The sequence below is a fragment of the Salvelinus alpinus genome, chromosome 26, assembly GCF_045679555.1.
Source record: "Salvelinus alpinus chromosome 26, SLU_Salpinus.1, whole genome shotgun sequence".
Classification (NCBI taxonomy): Eukaryota; Metazoa; Chordata; class Actinopteri; order Salmoniformes; family Salmonidae; genus Salvelinus; species Salvelinus alpinus.
Window position 1 is genome coordinate 31,721,499 of NC_092111.1, and position 16,676 is coordinate 31,738,174.

At 42.6% G+C, this 16,676-nt stretch overlaps 1 protein-coding gene across 5 annotated transcripts in view; it reads right to left on the bottom strand.

Moving 5' to 3' along the window:
- Positions 1-200: 200 nt before the first annotated feature.
- The window catches only part of LOC139555191 (N-acetylneuraminate (7)9-O-acetyltransferase-like), a 38,777-nt gene continuing 22,301 nt past the window's right edge, over positions 201-16,676 (bottom strand). For 4 of the 5 annotated variants that reach the window (XM_071368779.1, XM_071368778.1, XM_071368780.1 and 1 more), the window contains exons 4-21: positions 15,577-15,673; positions 15,306-15,426; positions 14,915-14,959; positions 14,672-14,734; positions 14,072-14,116; positions 13,844-13,967; positions 13,529-13,743; positions 12,688-12,854; positions 12,014-12,272; positions 11,703-11,792; positions 11,449-11,568; positions 10,449-10,605; positions 7,214-7,293; positions 6,881-6,982; positions 6,195-6,335; positions 5,729-5,806; positions 4,973-5,065; positions 201-4,839 (exon numbers count right to left, since the gene is read on the bottom strand). In XM_071368779.1, coding sequence (XP_071224880.1) covers positions 4,528-4,839; positions 4,973-5,065; positions 5,729-5,806; positions 6,195-6,335; positions 6,881-6,982; positions 7,214-7,293; positions 10,449-10,605; positions 11,449-11,568; positions 11,703-11,792; positions 12,014-12,272; positions 12,688-12,854; positions 13,529-13,743; positions 13,844-13,967; positions 14,072-14,116; positions 14,672-14,734; positions 14,915-14,959; positions 15,306-15,426; positions 15,577-15,673 — 2,309 coding nt within the window. In that variant the 3' untranslated portion in view covers positions 201-4,527. Of the gene's footprint in view, positions 4,840-4,972; positions 5,066-5,728; positions 5,807-6,194; positions 6,336-6,880; positions 6,983-7,213; positions 7,294-10,448; positions 10,606-11,448; positions 11,569-11,702; positions 11,793-12,013; positions 12,273-12,687; positions 12,855-13,528; positions 13,744-13,843; positions 13,968-14,071; positions 14,117-14,369; positions 14,469-14,671; positions 14,735-14,914; positions 14,960-15,305; positions 15,427-15,576; positions 15,674-16,676 lie in introns of those variants that run through there. The other variant, XM_071368782.1, reaches the window with a different exon arrangement.

Genomic DNA, 16,676 nt, shown 5'->3' on the forward strand with positions numbered 1-16,676 from the left:
TCCGTCGCCATGACATTTTTAGTCTGCCTCACATACACTTTCTTGCTGGTGTTCACCTGAGGGCAACTTTGATAGTGTTAATGCAGAGATAAGAAACACAATGGAAAATCTCCATTGAGCATACATTTCAGTCCAGGACGAGGCTTAATCTGTGTCCGGGAAACTGGCCCTCACTGTTAAGACAAGGAAGTCAGACAAGATTTTTAGGAAGGTTTGTATTATTGACAATGTAGAATACAAATAAAAAGTATCTATAAATAAAATGGGTACAACTCACATTAAGATGTCACAAATTAATAAAAATGTAAACCTAGTTGTTGCTTCTTTCAATTTGAACCAAAACCAATTCAAAAAGATACATCCCCAATAGTGAATAACATACAGAAAATCAAAATACTCTAAATCAAAATAGAAAAAAAAAATCTGTATCAAAATGTTTCTCAGGTGGAAAAACAGGTTGACACTGAACAGAATTCTGTATTATTGCCATACATTTAGTCAGATCCTTTTACCAACATCCTTCATCAATAAATCAATTCATCAAAATGAGTCATGTTTTGAGTTTACAAGCAAATAGGTGACATACCGTATGTCCCTATAGACCCTGATCAAAAGTAGTGTATTACATAGGGAATAGGGTGCCCTTTGGGATGCACAATAGTCTTCTGAATAACCCCTAGTGCCAAGACCCGTCAGACCAATCTATGGTATTGATTTCATTTGATTGAGAAGCTAGATGAACCTAAAGTAAATCAACAGTGTACAACCCAAGTCCATTAGCCTTCCATGGCACAGAACATTTACAGATAAAATTTGAAAGAAAAAAAAGAAAAATTCACTAATTTGCAGTCTTAATGTACACTTACAATATTTGCAACATTGCCTTAACATCAAGCTTTAAGCAGTTGATTTACACATTTAAGGGGTGTCGAATAATGGCCACTATAACCAATGGCTCAAAATTGTATCAAAACGATTCAACAACTGGATATGAAGCGATTCATTGTTTCCTTAAATCTGTACAATTTGGGCTGTTGTGTTTAGGCTACAGTACCTCCAAGGTTTCAAAGAAACCTAACATTCCTGTGTATAAACTTAGCTAACATAGCAGAATTTGAAAATACACGCAAAGAAGTGTTGTCTGAAAGAAGGCTTTACTGTTGGTGTATATTGTCCATCTGTAGGTACATGACAGGCTCAACATGAAGTACTGCTTTTTATTCTACACCAACACTTTCCATTCACTCAACTTCTTTTAAATACCTCATCAAGGATCACGACACGTCAGATTTCAATGCAAACGTGGCACTGATGCCGTATGGCAACTGACAAGAGAAAACAGTAGTGAGTTAAAGGCATTCAGTCAGGTGCAGAATTCATCCATCTGTTCACTCATCCATTAGCAGTGGCCTGGCTACAGTGGTAGCTACTGATGCACATGAACGTAGGCTTTGTCAGAAGTTCTACCATGGTACAGTAGATGCAGGTAATTGACAAAAATAAAGGAAACACCAACATAGTTTTTTAATAGGGTGTTGGGCCACAATGAGCCACCAGAACAGCTTCAATGCACCTTGGCATAGATTCTACAAGTGTCTGGAACTCTATTGGAGGGACGTGACACTATTCTTCCACGAGCAATTCCATAATTTGGTGTTTTGTTGATGGAAAACGCTGTCCCTCACTAACTCAAGTGTTTCCTTTATTTTGTCAGTTATCTGTATGTAAAATCGTGCCCAATTTAAACGGCCTTGTACTCTATTCTTGCTCGTACAATATGCATATTATTATTACTATTGGATAGAAAACACTCTCAAGTTTCTAAAACCGTTTGAATTATATCTGTGAGTAAAACAGAACTCATTTTGCAGCAAACTTCCTGTCAGAAAGTGAAAAATCTCAAATCGAGGCTCTGTTCCAGGCCCTCCCTATCATTTTGCTTGAGATTTATGACTATACATGCACTTCATACGCCTTCCACTAGATGTCAATAGGCTGTGAGAGGTGAAATGGGATCTCTAGCTCTTTCTATGGTGAAAAGAGGCCTCTTGGAATGACAGGACCCCAATTTCCTCTGTTCAGGATGACGCGGGATGGACATCAGCTTTAGCTTCTGAAAAGCTTTCCCTATAGACGTGTAATATCTCCGGCTTTGATTTTATTTGATAAATGTGACAATATCATCGTAAAGTATGTTTTTTCAATATAGTTTAATCAGATTATTGAATTTTTTTCGGGAGTTTTTGCGTGTTCCGTTCACTGCGTTTGTTCACGAAGGAGAGCTTAGCGGCACTTGGCTAGTTTTGCTTGCTAATTCGCGAGGGAAAAAGGCCATTCTAAAACCAAACAACGATTGTTCCCGACAAAGGACCCCTTGTACAACATTCTGATGGAAGATCATCAAAAGTAGGACCCATTTTATGATGCTATTTCATATATCTGTCGAACATGTGTACTATTAGTTTGCGCCCAGATTTTGGGCACGCTCTCGCTATAACGTAAGCTGGATGTCGTAATGAAGTTATTTTTAGAATTCTAACACGGCGATTGCATTAAGAACTAGTGTATCTATCATTTCCTATACAACATGTATTTTTTAGTCATGTTTATGAATAGTTATTTGGTCAGAATAGGTGAGTTTTAGAAAAATACCCGGACATTCTGGGAAAAAGATGCTACGTTAGCACAATGTATAACCACTGATTTCAGCTCTAAATATGCACATTTTCGAACAAAACATAAGTGTATGTATAACCTGATGTTATAGGACTGTCATCTGAGGAAGCTTATCAAGGTTAGTCAAAAATTATATATCTTTTGCTGGTTTGTTACGATCGCTAACTTTTGCTGCTGGTAAATGGCTTGTGTTTCTGGCTATTGTGGTAAGCTAATATAATGCTATATTGTGTTTTCGCTGTAAAACACTTAAAAAATCTGAAATATTGGCTGGATTCACAAGATGCTTGTCTTTCATTTGCTGTACACCATGCATTTTCCAGAAATGTTTTATGATGAGTATTTAGGTATTTCACGTTGGTCTCTATAATTACTCTGGCTGCTTCGGTGCTATTTGTGACGGTAGCTGTGATGGTAGCTGCAATGTAAAACTGATTTATAGCTCAAATATGCAAATTTTTCAAACAAAACATAGATTTATTGTGTAACATGTTATAAGACTGTCATCTGATGAAGTTGTTTCTTGGTTAGTTTGGTTGATTCTTGGTTAGTTTTCTGCAAGCTACCTATGCTGTGAAAGAAATGTCTGTGCTTTTTTGTATTTGGTGGTGAGCTAACATAAATATACGTGGTGTTTTCGCTGTAAAACATTTAAAAAATCGGACATGTTGACTGGATTCACAAGATGTTTATCTTTCATTTGCTGCATTGGACTTGTTAATGTGTGAAAGTTAAATATTTCTCAAAAAGGTTCCGCTAGCGGAACCCCGGGGCTAGACAGGTTAAGAGAAGGACTAACGAGCAACACAGAAAGAACATCCTACACCTCTCCTTACAACATACCAGGATAAGTTGACGCACGCGCAAACGTGCACGAACACAGACAAGTGGTTGTGTCAGACCCAGAATGCAACAACATTCTGCGATAAAAATTCATAAGTGCATCTTCTGTCTGGCCTGGCTGGTCTTTCAGGTGGTGATAAAAACAAAAAATACCCATGCAATACTTCATTCACAAAAAGTAGTCATGGGCTCTGAATATTAAAATGAAAAACTAAAACCCTGTAAAATATAAGCTTAATTTAAATAATTTAATACTGTACATAAAACAGATTTCAGAGCTAGGTGACCATGACCTCTCAGCAAGTTTCTTTCCATCCTAAATGCCACACTAGTAGTGTAGGGAATAGGGTGCCATTTGGGAAGCACAACAAATCCGTTGTTTTTCTACCCACTTTTCACTGTTACCACCATCAGAGAGAAAGAGCGCGAGAGAGAGCCAGCGCTCGCTCGGCTTTCAGTGAAAAGTCCATCCCAGATTGAGCTGCTTTAGACCAACAGCTGTGAGTGTGATTAACCTAGAGGAATGGAGCGAGAGAGAGAACAGGGAGGGGGGAATGGTTTGGCTCAGAAGGGTGGGGCAAATGCTGCACGGACCACACAGCAAGCATGAGAACCTTTAAGCTAGTTTAAAATCCACACATCATTGAACCCACCACCACCCCTGACCCCCGCCTCAACCTTCTTCTATTGTAAACGTCTTTAGTAAAGGAGTCAGAACCTTATTCCGTGCTGCTCCGTGGGGTGTGGGCCCACGTTGGGACTTCGTCCTCTTCAATGTATCGATTTCACCGCAGTACTCAGAGCAGTCAAGAGACAGACAGCAGAGATATATCCTTGTCCTCAACTTGACGTTTCTGTTCACCCGTCGTATTCATTGAGGCACGACGTATGGAATGAAACAGGACGTCCCTCAAACTTTCAGACCCTTTTATTCCGCTTGGTGCCAAATGAATACGACCCTGGTGGCATGGAAGACTAACAAGTCAGTCAGTCTGTCTAGAAATCAATCTACCTCTCCCCCACTGTGGTACCAGCCCCCCCCCCCCAGTGGCCTCCTTCCTGGTTCCCTTCAGCGCTCCTGAACACCAGCAGTAGGCTCAGGGTGAAGACCCCGGCGGCCAGCAACCTCCTGAGCAGGGCGCCCCCGTCCTTGGGGATGACCACCTGGGCCAGGTCGTTGGTGATCACGGAGATCTCGTGGGCCACGCACACAAAGATGAAGGTGCTGATGATGATGTTGAGCGAGGGGTTGCCTGGGATCAGCACCAGGATGCCCTTGGTGTCCGCCGCCAGCCAGATGTGGTACTGGCAGATGAACAGCTGGAGGACGGAGAGAGAGTGGGAGAGGGTGAGGGTGTTTGGGTACAGAACATGACATGACGTCAATGCAATAAACCAAATTCACAAGTATCATACAGAAATTCAGCATCCCTGCCAGCGGAGTCCATCTTACCTCTAAGGAGATCTTCCCGAACCATGCGAAGAATGAGCTGTATAAAGAGCGGGAGTAACCGGGAATGTTCCTGATTAAGATGAAGGCTAGGATCTGAGAGAAAGAAAGACATTCCAGCCAATCAGCACATGGACCAACTGTATCGGGTGGGGGGGGCTAGCATCCCAATGCTAACGGGGGCTGGAACAAATTATGATCCAATATGTAGAAACAAGGGAACGTCAGCTCTGTTTCATTTGGGAGCAGCAAAACAGTGAGTGGACATTACCGTTTTTATATATCTAAAGATGAAGTGTAGCCCATGACACGTTAATTCTTCGGCTGGGCTACAGTAGAGTACACCCATCCTGTTATTGTAGAAGGCAACTCCCTCCCTTGTTATTTTGGGTTAGGTATATCATAGCCTAAGAGGGGATACTTATGGAAGATAAATGCTAGTTTCAACAAAACCCTCTAGGCCACAGGTGCCATTATTTAGCCTACCTAAAGGTTAGTCTACCCAAAGGTGATGCTTTCTCTAGTTATTGTTTAACAGCGCTTTGGCAATGTCAACATTGGTGAAATCTATGTCTGAGTCAATTACAATATGTTTTGTAGAAGGTGCATAGAGTGTTAAAAGATGTTCACCAACTCCTTAGCTAAGGGCTAACTACTTGACAAATAATGAAAATGTAATCAGTGTATGGCAAAACTACTGTGAGCATTGCTTTGTCTGAGACCAATGGTAAGCAAGGTCTGACCTCCTACTGTATTTACCTGGAGTCCTGAGATGTAGGGATGCAGCTCGTTGCACTCTGTCTTGTTTTTACAGCTGCTGGCCCATATGGAGTAGGTCTGGAACAGATGAAACATGGACTGGTTAGGAAAGGAGTGGTGTTCAAGGAGCACAAAGTAAATCAGCTAAGAGATATCTTCCACATGAGATTTATTTGAATGTTAATGAGAGTAACTTTATGAGAATAGGTGATCGATATACTCACCTGACTGGTTTAAAGGAATACCACACTCCATTTACACAAAACGCATCATTTTTTACATTTCATTTAAATCACAGTTTCCGCTCTTTACTGAAAGTGTTCCATCTTGAAAAATGTACTGCTGACATTCACAATGATTTAGGGATTGTATTAATAGTGGACTAATAAACAAAATTCTAAAAGATAGTTTGAGTGTATTATTTCTTTAAGAATGGTTAAATACACCAAAAGTTGTTCTCTTTTACCATGAATGAGAACACAGAGATGAGGAGTAGAATGTTGGAGATCCTGGTGGAGAAGAGAGGCTCTCCTTTCTCCTCGGAGAGGCCCTGGCACTTCTGTAGTACCAGGTAGACAAAGGCAAACAGCATGCCGTGGATAATGGCCTGAAAGACAAAGTCAAAACACACATTCAGTTACTAATATAATAAACAACATTTAGCAGATGCTTTTATGCAAAACAATTCAGTGCTGCGTGCATACATTTTTGTAGGGGTGGCCCCAGTGGGAATCGAACCCACAAAGTATTGACATTGCAAGTGCCCTGCTCTACTAACTGAGCCACAGGACCACTTAGTCTACTGTCCAACCCATAGAACGAGCTTCAACATTAAACATCGACCAACAGATTCATCTAGTCGAGAGGTTTTTGGCACAACTCACTAAAGAGAGATGTGATATTTTGATACCTTAACATGAAAATATAATACAATAGAGCAGCTCAAAGGCTGCGTTTAGACAGGCAGCCCAATTCTGATATTTTTTTCACTAATTGGTCAGTTGACCAATCATGTCAAATCTTTTCACATCTTTTTCAGAGCTGATCTGATTGGTCAAAATACCAATTAGTGAGAGAAAAAGAAAACAGAATTGGGCCGCCTGTCTAAACACAGCCAAAGAGTGTCGCAACACGTTCAAATGTTTTACTTACAAATCGATCCAGCTTCCACCTAAACCACCACTCATGAATGCTTCCATTCAGCTCAAAGAGCTTGGAGATGGGCCATACTGAGAAAACGTTCTCAAATAACCCCTGGAAAAGAGAGAGTAAGTTAGTTAAACATCCGCTGATTTAGGATCAGTTTTGACTTTTAGATTAAATCTGAATTAGATTACATGAGCAGGGGGAGACCTGATCAAGTACACCACTCCTACTCTGAGACGCTTTATGAAATGACCTATAGCAGTTATTTTTTTTTAAATATAATTTGAAATATTAATAGAATATCTCTAAATGAGTGAATAAACCAGATGATGAACTCGCCTGTGAATAAGCAAAGAAGCAGATGAACAGGAGTAGCCCAAGCAGCTTCACGAGAATCCCAACGTGCCACATCCCACTACCTGTAAAAAGACAAATGACTAAACTCAATGTGCTGGACAGTGTTACTTCACAAATCAACACTATTATTTTTGTTTATTTTAGAAGGGAAACAGAGACAAATGTGCTGTGTATATATACAGTAGCAGTCAAAAGTTTGGACACCTACACATTTAAAGGTTTGTCTTTACTTTTACTATTTCCTACATTATATAATAATAGTGAAGACATCAAAACTAGGAAATAACACATATGGAATCATGTAGTAACCCCAAAAATATATTTTATATTCTTAAAAGTAGCCACCCTTTGCCTTGATGACAGCTTGCACTCTTGGCATTCTCAACCAGCTTCACCTGGAATGCTTTTCCAACAGTCTTGAAGGAGTTCCCACATACACAGAGCACTTGTTGGCTGCTGTTTCTTCACTCTGCGGTCCAACTCATCCCAAACCATCTCAATTGGGTTGAGGTCGGGTGATTGTGGAGGGCAGGCCATCTGACTTACTACTTCAACTGACTACTTACACTACAACTGCTCATGATATTTACCTTTGAAACCACCCCTCATCACTGTCAAACGCTCCCTAAAACACTTCTGCGAGCAGGCCTTTCTAATCGACCTGGCCCGGGTACCCTGGAAGGATATTGACCTCATCCCGTCAGTTGAGGATGCCTGGTCATTCTTTAAATGTTACTTCCTCACCATATTAGACAAGCATGCTCCGTTCAAAAAATGCAGAACCAAGAACAGATATAGCCCTTGGTTCACTCCAGACCTGACTGCCCTCGACCAGCACAAAAACATCCTGTGGCGAACTGCAATAGCATCGAAGAGCCCCCGCGATATGCAACTGTTCAGGGAAGTCAGGAACCAATACACGCAGTCAGTCAGGAAAGCAAAGGCCAGCTTTTTCAAGCAGAAATTCGCATCCTGTATCTCTAACTCCAAAAAGTTCTGGGATACTGTAAAGTCCATGGAGAACAAGAGCACCTCCTCCCAGCTGCCCACTGCACTGAGGCTAGGTAACACGGTCACCACCGATAAATCCGTGATAATCGAAGACTTCAACAAGCATTTCTCAATGGCTGGCCATGCCTTCCTCCTGGCGACTCCAACCTTGGCCAACAGCCCCGCCCCCCCCGCTGCTACTCGCCCAAGCCTCCCCAGCTTCTCCTTTACCCAAATCCAGATAGCAGATGTTCTGAAAGAGCTGGAAAACCTGGACCCATACAAATCAGCTGGGCTTGACAATCTGGACCCCCTATTTCTGAAACTGTCCGCCGCCATTGTCGCACCCCCTATTACCAGCCTGTTCAACCTCTCCTTCGTATCATCTGAGATCCCCAAGGATTGGAAAGCTGCCGCGGTCATCCCCCTCTTCAAAGGGGGAGACACCCTGGACCCAAACTGTTACAGACCTATATCCATCCTGCCCTGCCTATCTAAGGTCTTCGAAAGCCAAGTCAACAAACAGATCACTGACCATCTCGAATCCCACCGTACCTTCTCCGCTGTGCAATCCGGTTTCCGAGCCGGTCACGGGTGCACCTCAGCCACGCTCAAGGTACTAAACGACATCATAACCGCCATCGATAAAAGACATTACTGTGCAGCCGTCTTCATCGACCTGGCCAAGGCTTTCGACTCTGTCAATCACCATATTCTTATCGGCAGACTCAGTAGCCTCGGTTTTTCTAATGACTGCCTTGCCTGGTTCACCAACTACTTTGCAGACAGAGTTCAGTGTGTCAAATCGGAGGGCATGTTGTCCGGTCCTCTGGCAGTCTCTATGGGGGTACCACAGGGTTCAATTCTCGGGCCGACTCTTTTCTCTGTATACATCAATGATGTTGCTCTTGCTGCGGGCGATTCCCTGATCCACCTCTACGCAGACGACACCATTCTATATACTTCCGGCCCTTCCTTGGACACTGTGCTATCTAACCTCCAAACGAGCTTCAATGCCATACAACACTCCTTCCGTGGCCTCCAACTGCTCTTAAACGCTAGTAAAACCAAATGCATGCTTTTCAACCGTTCGCTGCCTGCACCCGCACGCCCGACTAGCATCACCACCCTGGACGGTTCCGACCTAGAATATGTGGACATCTATAAGTACCTAGGTGTCTGGCTAGACTGCAAACTCTCCTTCCAGACTCATATCAAACATCTCCAATCCAAAATCAAATCAAGAATCGGCTTTCTATTCCGCAACAAAGCCTCCTTCATTCACGCCGCCAAACTTACCCTAGTAAAACTGACTATCCTACCGATCCTCGACTTCGGCGATGTCATCTACAAAATAGCTTCCAACACTCTACTCAGCAAACTGGATGCAGTTTATCACAGTGCCATTCGTTTTGTTACTAAAGCACCTTATACGACCCACCACTGCGACCTGTATGCCCTAGTCGGCTGGCCCTCGCTACATGTTCGTCGTCAGACCCACTGGCTCCAGGTCATCTACAAGGCTATGCTAGGTAAAGTGCCGCCTTATCTCAGTTCACTGGTCACGATGGCTACACCCACCCGCAGCACGCGCTCCAGCAGGTGTATCTCACTGATCATCCCTAAAGCTAAAACCTCATTTGGACGCCTTTCCTTCCAGTTCTCTGCTGCCTGCGACTGGAACGAATTGCAAAAATCTCTGAAGTTGGAGACTTTTATCTCCTTCAACAACTTTAATAATCTGCTATCCGAGCAGCTAACCGATCGCTGCAGCTGTACATAGTCCATCTGTAAACTACCCACCCAATTTACCTACCTCACCCCCCATACTGCTTTTATTTATTTACTTTTCTGCTCTTTTGCACACCAGTATCTCTTCTTGCACATGATCATCTGATGATTTATCACTCCAGTGTTAATCTGCTAAATTGTAATTATTCGATTTATTGCCTACCTCATGCCTTTTGCACACATTGTATATAGATTCTCTTTTTTTCTACCATGTTATTGACTTGTTTATTGTTTACTCCATGTGTAACTCTGTGTTGTCTGTTCACACTGCTATGCTTTATCTTGGCCAGGTCGCAGTTGCAAATGAGAACTTGTTCTCAACTAGCCTACCTGGTTAAATAAAGGTGAAATAAAAATAAAATAAATATTTATTATCATTATCAATACTACCATCATTACTGCTACTTGTCCAGTACAATGGCTGACCCATACTGACCGTTGGCTTTCTTCTGCAGTATCTGGGGCCACATGGCCATGGTGGCGTAGATGACGACGAACCAGAAGGTGACCAGGGGCACAAAGTAGTAGAACTGGTACGGCCGGTCCATCACTAGACACAGCACCACCACCAGGAAGTTGAGACGGAACAGGACCTTGTGGAGAGACAGGAGTAGGGTGAAGTTGCTCCTAAACGCTGACCTTGGGTCAGTTTAGCATTTTCCCCACTAATTGTTGAAGTTAGGATTGGGGAAGGGAGGATTATCCTAGATCTGTACCTAGAGGAAACTTCACCCCAGAGTGGACAGACACAGGAAGTGGTTACATTTAAGCAATAAGGCGTGAGAACCCGGGAATTATCGTGTGAATAACTTCTAAATGCATTTCTTGTTTGAAGCCAAGGGACGGGAAACAGCCCCTAGGAGGGAGTTATTCTCGATAAGTCACGGGTCCGAGGGCCTTATTGCTTTAATAAAATGGTTGCAACAGTTCTTATTAAAAACATTATACTGAGTAAATTAGTTGTATTTAATCCTTCCTTACAAAATAGTCTGAGCAAAAGTCAGTCGTTAGTTCTAAGATTCTGTAGTTGCTAACCAAATGGGTCAGTAGTTCATTCTACTTGCAATGGTTGCTATGCTAAACAAATCTTTGGGATGTAGCTATGAAAGCTAGCTACTTCTCCTTTGCGTGCTAGCCAGCTAAAGCTAACAATCAATCGCATCAAGCAGCTGAAATGACAGCCAACAGTCTACCTGTGTGAGGTATGCTTTGGCCCGAAGGAATCTTTCTTATCAAGGGTTTCCTTATAAAGAAGTGATCAATACAGTTGAGGGTAAATATCCATGTTTCGGTATTTGATTCAAAGTGAATTGTTCTATGGCACTTCATGTCAACACTTGTTCATTTGATGTTCAGTTTTGTCCCTTAGAATAGTTATAGCAGCTGGAACCACTACTTATTAACTCTAATAAAACCCAATTATTTCCTATGGTTACCTGGCACACTCTGTATAATCCAAAGTCCCCTTTGAGCCAGAAGAAGGAGAAGTGTCCGTATCCTGTCTGGAAGAGGTAGGCTGCCACCAGGACACGGACATGCATGTACACAGGGATGAACTGGGAAGGAAGGTTGATTTAAAACCCACATCCCTTCACTTGTCACATATAGCAGTAAAACATGCAATTATAATATGATTAATTTAGTTTATATTCAAAGCAATAAATCAAAGACAATGAATGGTGAAACTCACAACGCTGGCTCCAGATATGTGGTAGATGAGGATGACCAGCTGCATCCAGCCCTTCCACTCGTCAGTCTGCTCTCTGTTCAGCAGCTTGGTCTGCGTGGGAAATAGAAAAATTCCTGAGATAGAGCCTTCTCTCAGATCAGACATGGACAATTGAACTTAGCTGTCAACAACAACAACTTTAAATCCTTTAAAACAGAAAGATCTCTGAATTCATGTTGGCCTATGCTTACACCAACCAAAAAAAAACTACTCTCCCAAAAACACCACTTTCAACCGAACTCCCTTAAACTTTCTATCCCAAACCCTCTCACCTCCTTGCTGTTCTCGCTGTAGAAGATCCCCAGGACAAACATATAGATGAGGGGGATGAAGAAGGTGGAGTGGGTGTAGAACTTCTGCTCCTTCATAAAGACGTCGGCCCGGTCACACAGGTAAAAGTAGACCATGATGAGGCCCATCTTACACAGGGCCTGGAACAGAGCCTTGTGGTTGAGCGGAGACGCTGCCGCGGCCGGCTTTTTCTCTTCGCCGCTCTCCACGTCGGGGGGCGTGGGCCGGGACTTCCAGCACCTGTTAAATTTATTTACATGACACTTAGCAAAATGCTTTTATTCGAAGCGACTTACAGTACAGTGAAACTTTATGTATATAATGAAGTCACATTGAGATCCAGGTCTCTTTTACAAGTGAGCTCTGAACACACAAAATAGTCCAGGTGCATGCATCAGTATGTGGCCCCAGTGGGAATCGAACCAACCACCTGGTGTTGCTAGCGCTACACTCTAACTGACTGAGCCACAGGGGAGTGTGTACCTCAGAGGAAGGTGGTGGGAGGAACTATAGGAGGACAGGCTCATTGTAAAGGTTGGAATGGAATGAATGGAACATATCAAGCACGTCAAACATATGGAAAACACGTTTGACTCTGTTCCATTTAAACCATTACAATGAGCCCATCCTCTTATAGCTCCTCCCACCAGCGTACCTGTTGTGGCCCAGAGCATGGAGCACCAGGAAGACCAGGGCTGAGCCCAGGAAGACGCAGGCCATCAGTTTCTGGAGGAGGCTGGGGGCCGGCATGGACTGGCAGCAGGAGCCGTCGATGGGCCGCAGGACCTTGTTGCACACAGCGTTCATCAGCACCATGGCAGCCTGGTGGAGGGTAGAGGGGCATTATAGAGCACTAGACTCTACTATAAGCTGCCTCTGTTGTTTTAGAGAATTTGACAATACGTCCAACCGGCCTCACCACCACAGACCATGTGTAACCACACTAGCCCAGGACCTTCACATCTGGCTTCACCCACGGGATCATCTGAGAAGGGGTGCTGAGGAGTATTTTTGTAATAATGCCCTTTTGTGGGGAAAACTCACTCTGATTGGCTGGGCCTGGCTGCCAGTGCCCTCTAAAGCCCATCCATGTCTGCACCCCTGCCCAGTCATGTGAAATCCAAAGATTAGGGCCTAATGAATTTATTTCAATTGGCTGATTTCCTTATATGAACTGTAACTCAGTAAAATCTTTTTATTTTCTTTTTTTCTTTTTGTTGCATGTTGCATTTATATTTTTGTTAAGTATACTAACTAGGGAAAATATAGGTGCACATGGAGGCTGTCAAATGAGGAATGAAAGTTATAAGGGATGGACAGTGTTATTTGACAAGGTGCTAGTTTGGAGAGTCATAGAGCCTGATTATTTTCAGCATAAAGCTGGTTCAAACCATACATCTTTTATTTCTGTTTTCATTTTAGCCTTAAGCCAGCTGTTATTTGAATCCCACAGATGCAGGAAGAGGTGCCAGGCCAGTCGGCACCTAAACACCTACCACGTTCCGGGTGCTCTCGGGAAGGTGCAGGCCGTCAGCTGATTGGGTGATGGTTTCCATGGCAGCCTGGCGTGAGGCGCCCAGGAACCTGACTCTGGCCTTGGAGTTCTTCTTGTTGCTGTTCAGAGTGCTGAGCACCACCTTGTTGTATAGCTCCAGCTGCTCGTTAGTGATCATCTTCCTGTTGTCACTCAGACCCTCCTCATGGACAGGGTCTGGAGAGAGAGATGCTTAATCAATATCAATTCCTCACTTTCAAAGCACTTATCATAATTTCTCTCTGACTGACAAGTGAATGAACAGTAAAGCACTAACCCTGTAACACCCAGTAGACCTCCCCATCCTCAGCCAGCTGTTCCAGAGGCAAGGAGATGGCTGTGAGGTTGGCCCTGTACTGCTGCAGCGCCTCGCTGCTGCCCCCATGCAACTTGATGGACCACTTTGGGAAAGATAGATTTCAATGATGAAATTAATCTAAACTATGCAGGCTGATATGTGATAATCAGTGGTATACAGAGTGGAAAAAGAGCATCCTTCACTCACAGTGGCAGCTCCGATGATGACGACATCTGGTTTTATAGAAGGATCCTACAACACAGTCAAGAAATCCTATTAAATCTTGCAGCGTGCACTGTTATCTTTGAATGACCTTATATGGCAGAAAACTATTGCTCTGTATCTTCTATTTATGGGAAACCGAAATAGCCAAATGCTCTTCTAAGGGCTCAATTTCAATCAAACATCAGTATTTATACAGTAGCACTTAAATATACCTATATAGTCTTACATATTGCATAGAGTCAAGCAAAAAATGCATTGTTAAAAATCACAGGTTCAGTACCATCACACTTGTACAGTATACACGTTCACTTGAGGACAGAAGTTGAGTAAACAAAGATGTGATCCAGATTAGAAATGTTTTATCTTTTGACTGAACTCTGATCTGCTCCTGACAAACCCAGGGGTGTATTCACTAGAAAACAAACAGAAGGAAACGGGCTGAAAATATGAGGGACAAACCTAAACCTCTCCAATAAGAAATTCTCATTTTCGTTGCTAAACGTTTTTCAGTGCATAACGCTTTGCTATGTGTGCTCTAATGAAAACACCCCAGGTCTGCTGGTTAAATGTGCTTCTCTTTACCTTTCTCCATGATATCAAGCGCTCCTTCAGAGAGTTATTCACTTCTGCATACCACAGGAAGTCCTATCAGCAAAACAGCAAACAGTCACTCTTATTGGGAAAATTTCCAAAATAAAAATACATGCCATTTGCCTTAAATTACATTTAAAAAAAAAATTTTAATAGAGATTCTGCAGAGAAAAATTAAAAATTAAATAGTTGGCTTTTACATCGCTATTGTTGACTGACAGATAAATAGCTCACCACATTGACTGAAGCGCTCCTGTCTTCAAAGAGAATGTTCTCGTGCTGGTGGACAGACATTACGACAGGAGATAAAACAGTCAATGTCCCTCTATTTCTCTATCTATCTAAGAGTAGACCATTGCTGTCATGACATAGTACAGCAATTACCTATCCCATTTCAGGAATACAATGGATATAAATTGTTTATATGCACTTAGGGCTGAACCCCAATTTAACTCTGACCTTTGAGCAATCATGTATTGATGTCAATGGGAGCCTTGTGGGAAAATGAGTCACGGGCAGAGATCTGAAATTAGGATTCAGCCCAAAGCTCACAGATTCATGGTGGGATGAATATAAACAAAAAATATTTTGTGTGTGTGCTTTATGCCAGGGGTACTAAGCCTACCTTTCTTCCATCTGCTCTTTGTGCAGGATCGATTATTTGGATGTATGAATAGAATAGCTGCCGTATTCTAGAATCACCAACGAAGGCCACCCTTTTCTCAGCAAGGCAAGTCTTTGCTTCACTGTGAGAGTAAAAATAACCTAATGAATCACTTGCACATAGTAACAACTGAAATTAGTTTTTTGCAATTGTGTGGTTGTGGGCTTGGTTAAAGATGCCATCTAAATTTTACACATGCACATTATACATTCCCCTCATGGGTGTGACTCACGTATTTTTGTATTTGTGCATCATACAGCCATAGGGCTGCCATACAGTCTCTCCTAGGTACCGCCCACTGGACAGCAGCCACTCACACGTGTCTCCGCCTGAGGGGAAGACAGAGAGAACATCCCAGTAAGCCAATACAAAACACACAAAGGGACATATGAAACCTGCTGCCTCTACACTAGTCATTTTCAAATGCAGCAGTGTGCAGTGTGCACAATGCATGGTTCAGCCAAGGCAGCATTGCAGCCTGCGGTACAAATTAATCTATTAACATTTTCCATTAAAGGACACCTCCTGGCGTTAACTTGTGTTCTAGTTGAATAGACCCATCTGCCAATTCACCAACGCAAACACACAGAAGATGACAGGTGGCAAGAGGAGTCAAGAGCATCCGGAGTCAAAGCCAGCCAGACAACAGCAGCTGTTATCATTGTACAAACAGAAAGCCCAGTGTCCCACACCTTCCATAAACAAAGACCAATGTTTGCAAGGCATCTTCGGGAGGCAGATTCTTGCCAGTCAGATACAAACAATAACTTATAAAATGTCCAGTTAGGATCATGCCTCTGTGGCTGAGGCAGGATCATTACCATTCATAAGACATAGGCTACCCATCTACAATAAATTGTTTTATGATTCCCACTATCAACCAACAGTAATAAGACAGATTTTAACTTCTTGTAAATAACCATGATAACTAGCATGGTAGCTAATAGCCACGCATGTGCAGTTGGTTAATTAGCTAGCTAGTATGAATTATATAGAAGCTAGCTAGCTAGAAATGTGAAAGTTAACTGGCCAGCTACTTAACGTTAGCTGACAGATAACGTTAGACAAATTAATTTGAGAGAAGTTAGCTTTTTGTGCATATGGAACATTTCTGGGATGTTTTTTCAGCTCATGAAACCAATACTTTACATGTTGCGTTTATATTTTTGTTCAGTATAATTAAATCAATGGCTGTATATATGAAGACTTCAATGCACATGAAAGTTACCTAGTTAGCCAGTTATCGTGTCCGGCTACAATATGTAAACATGGGTTAGTTCACGACGATGCGACTCCTTTCCGATGCTACTGACTGTATCCAGTATCCACCTG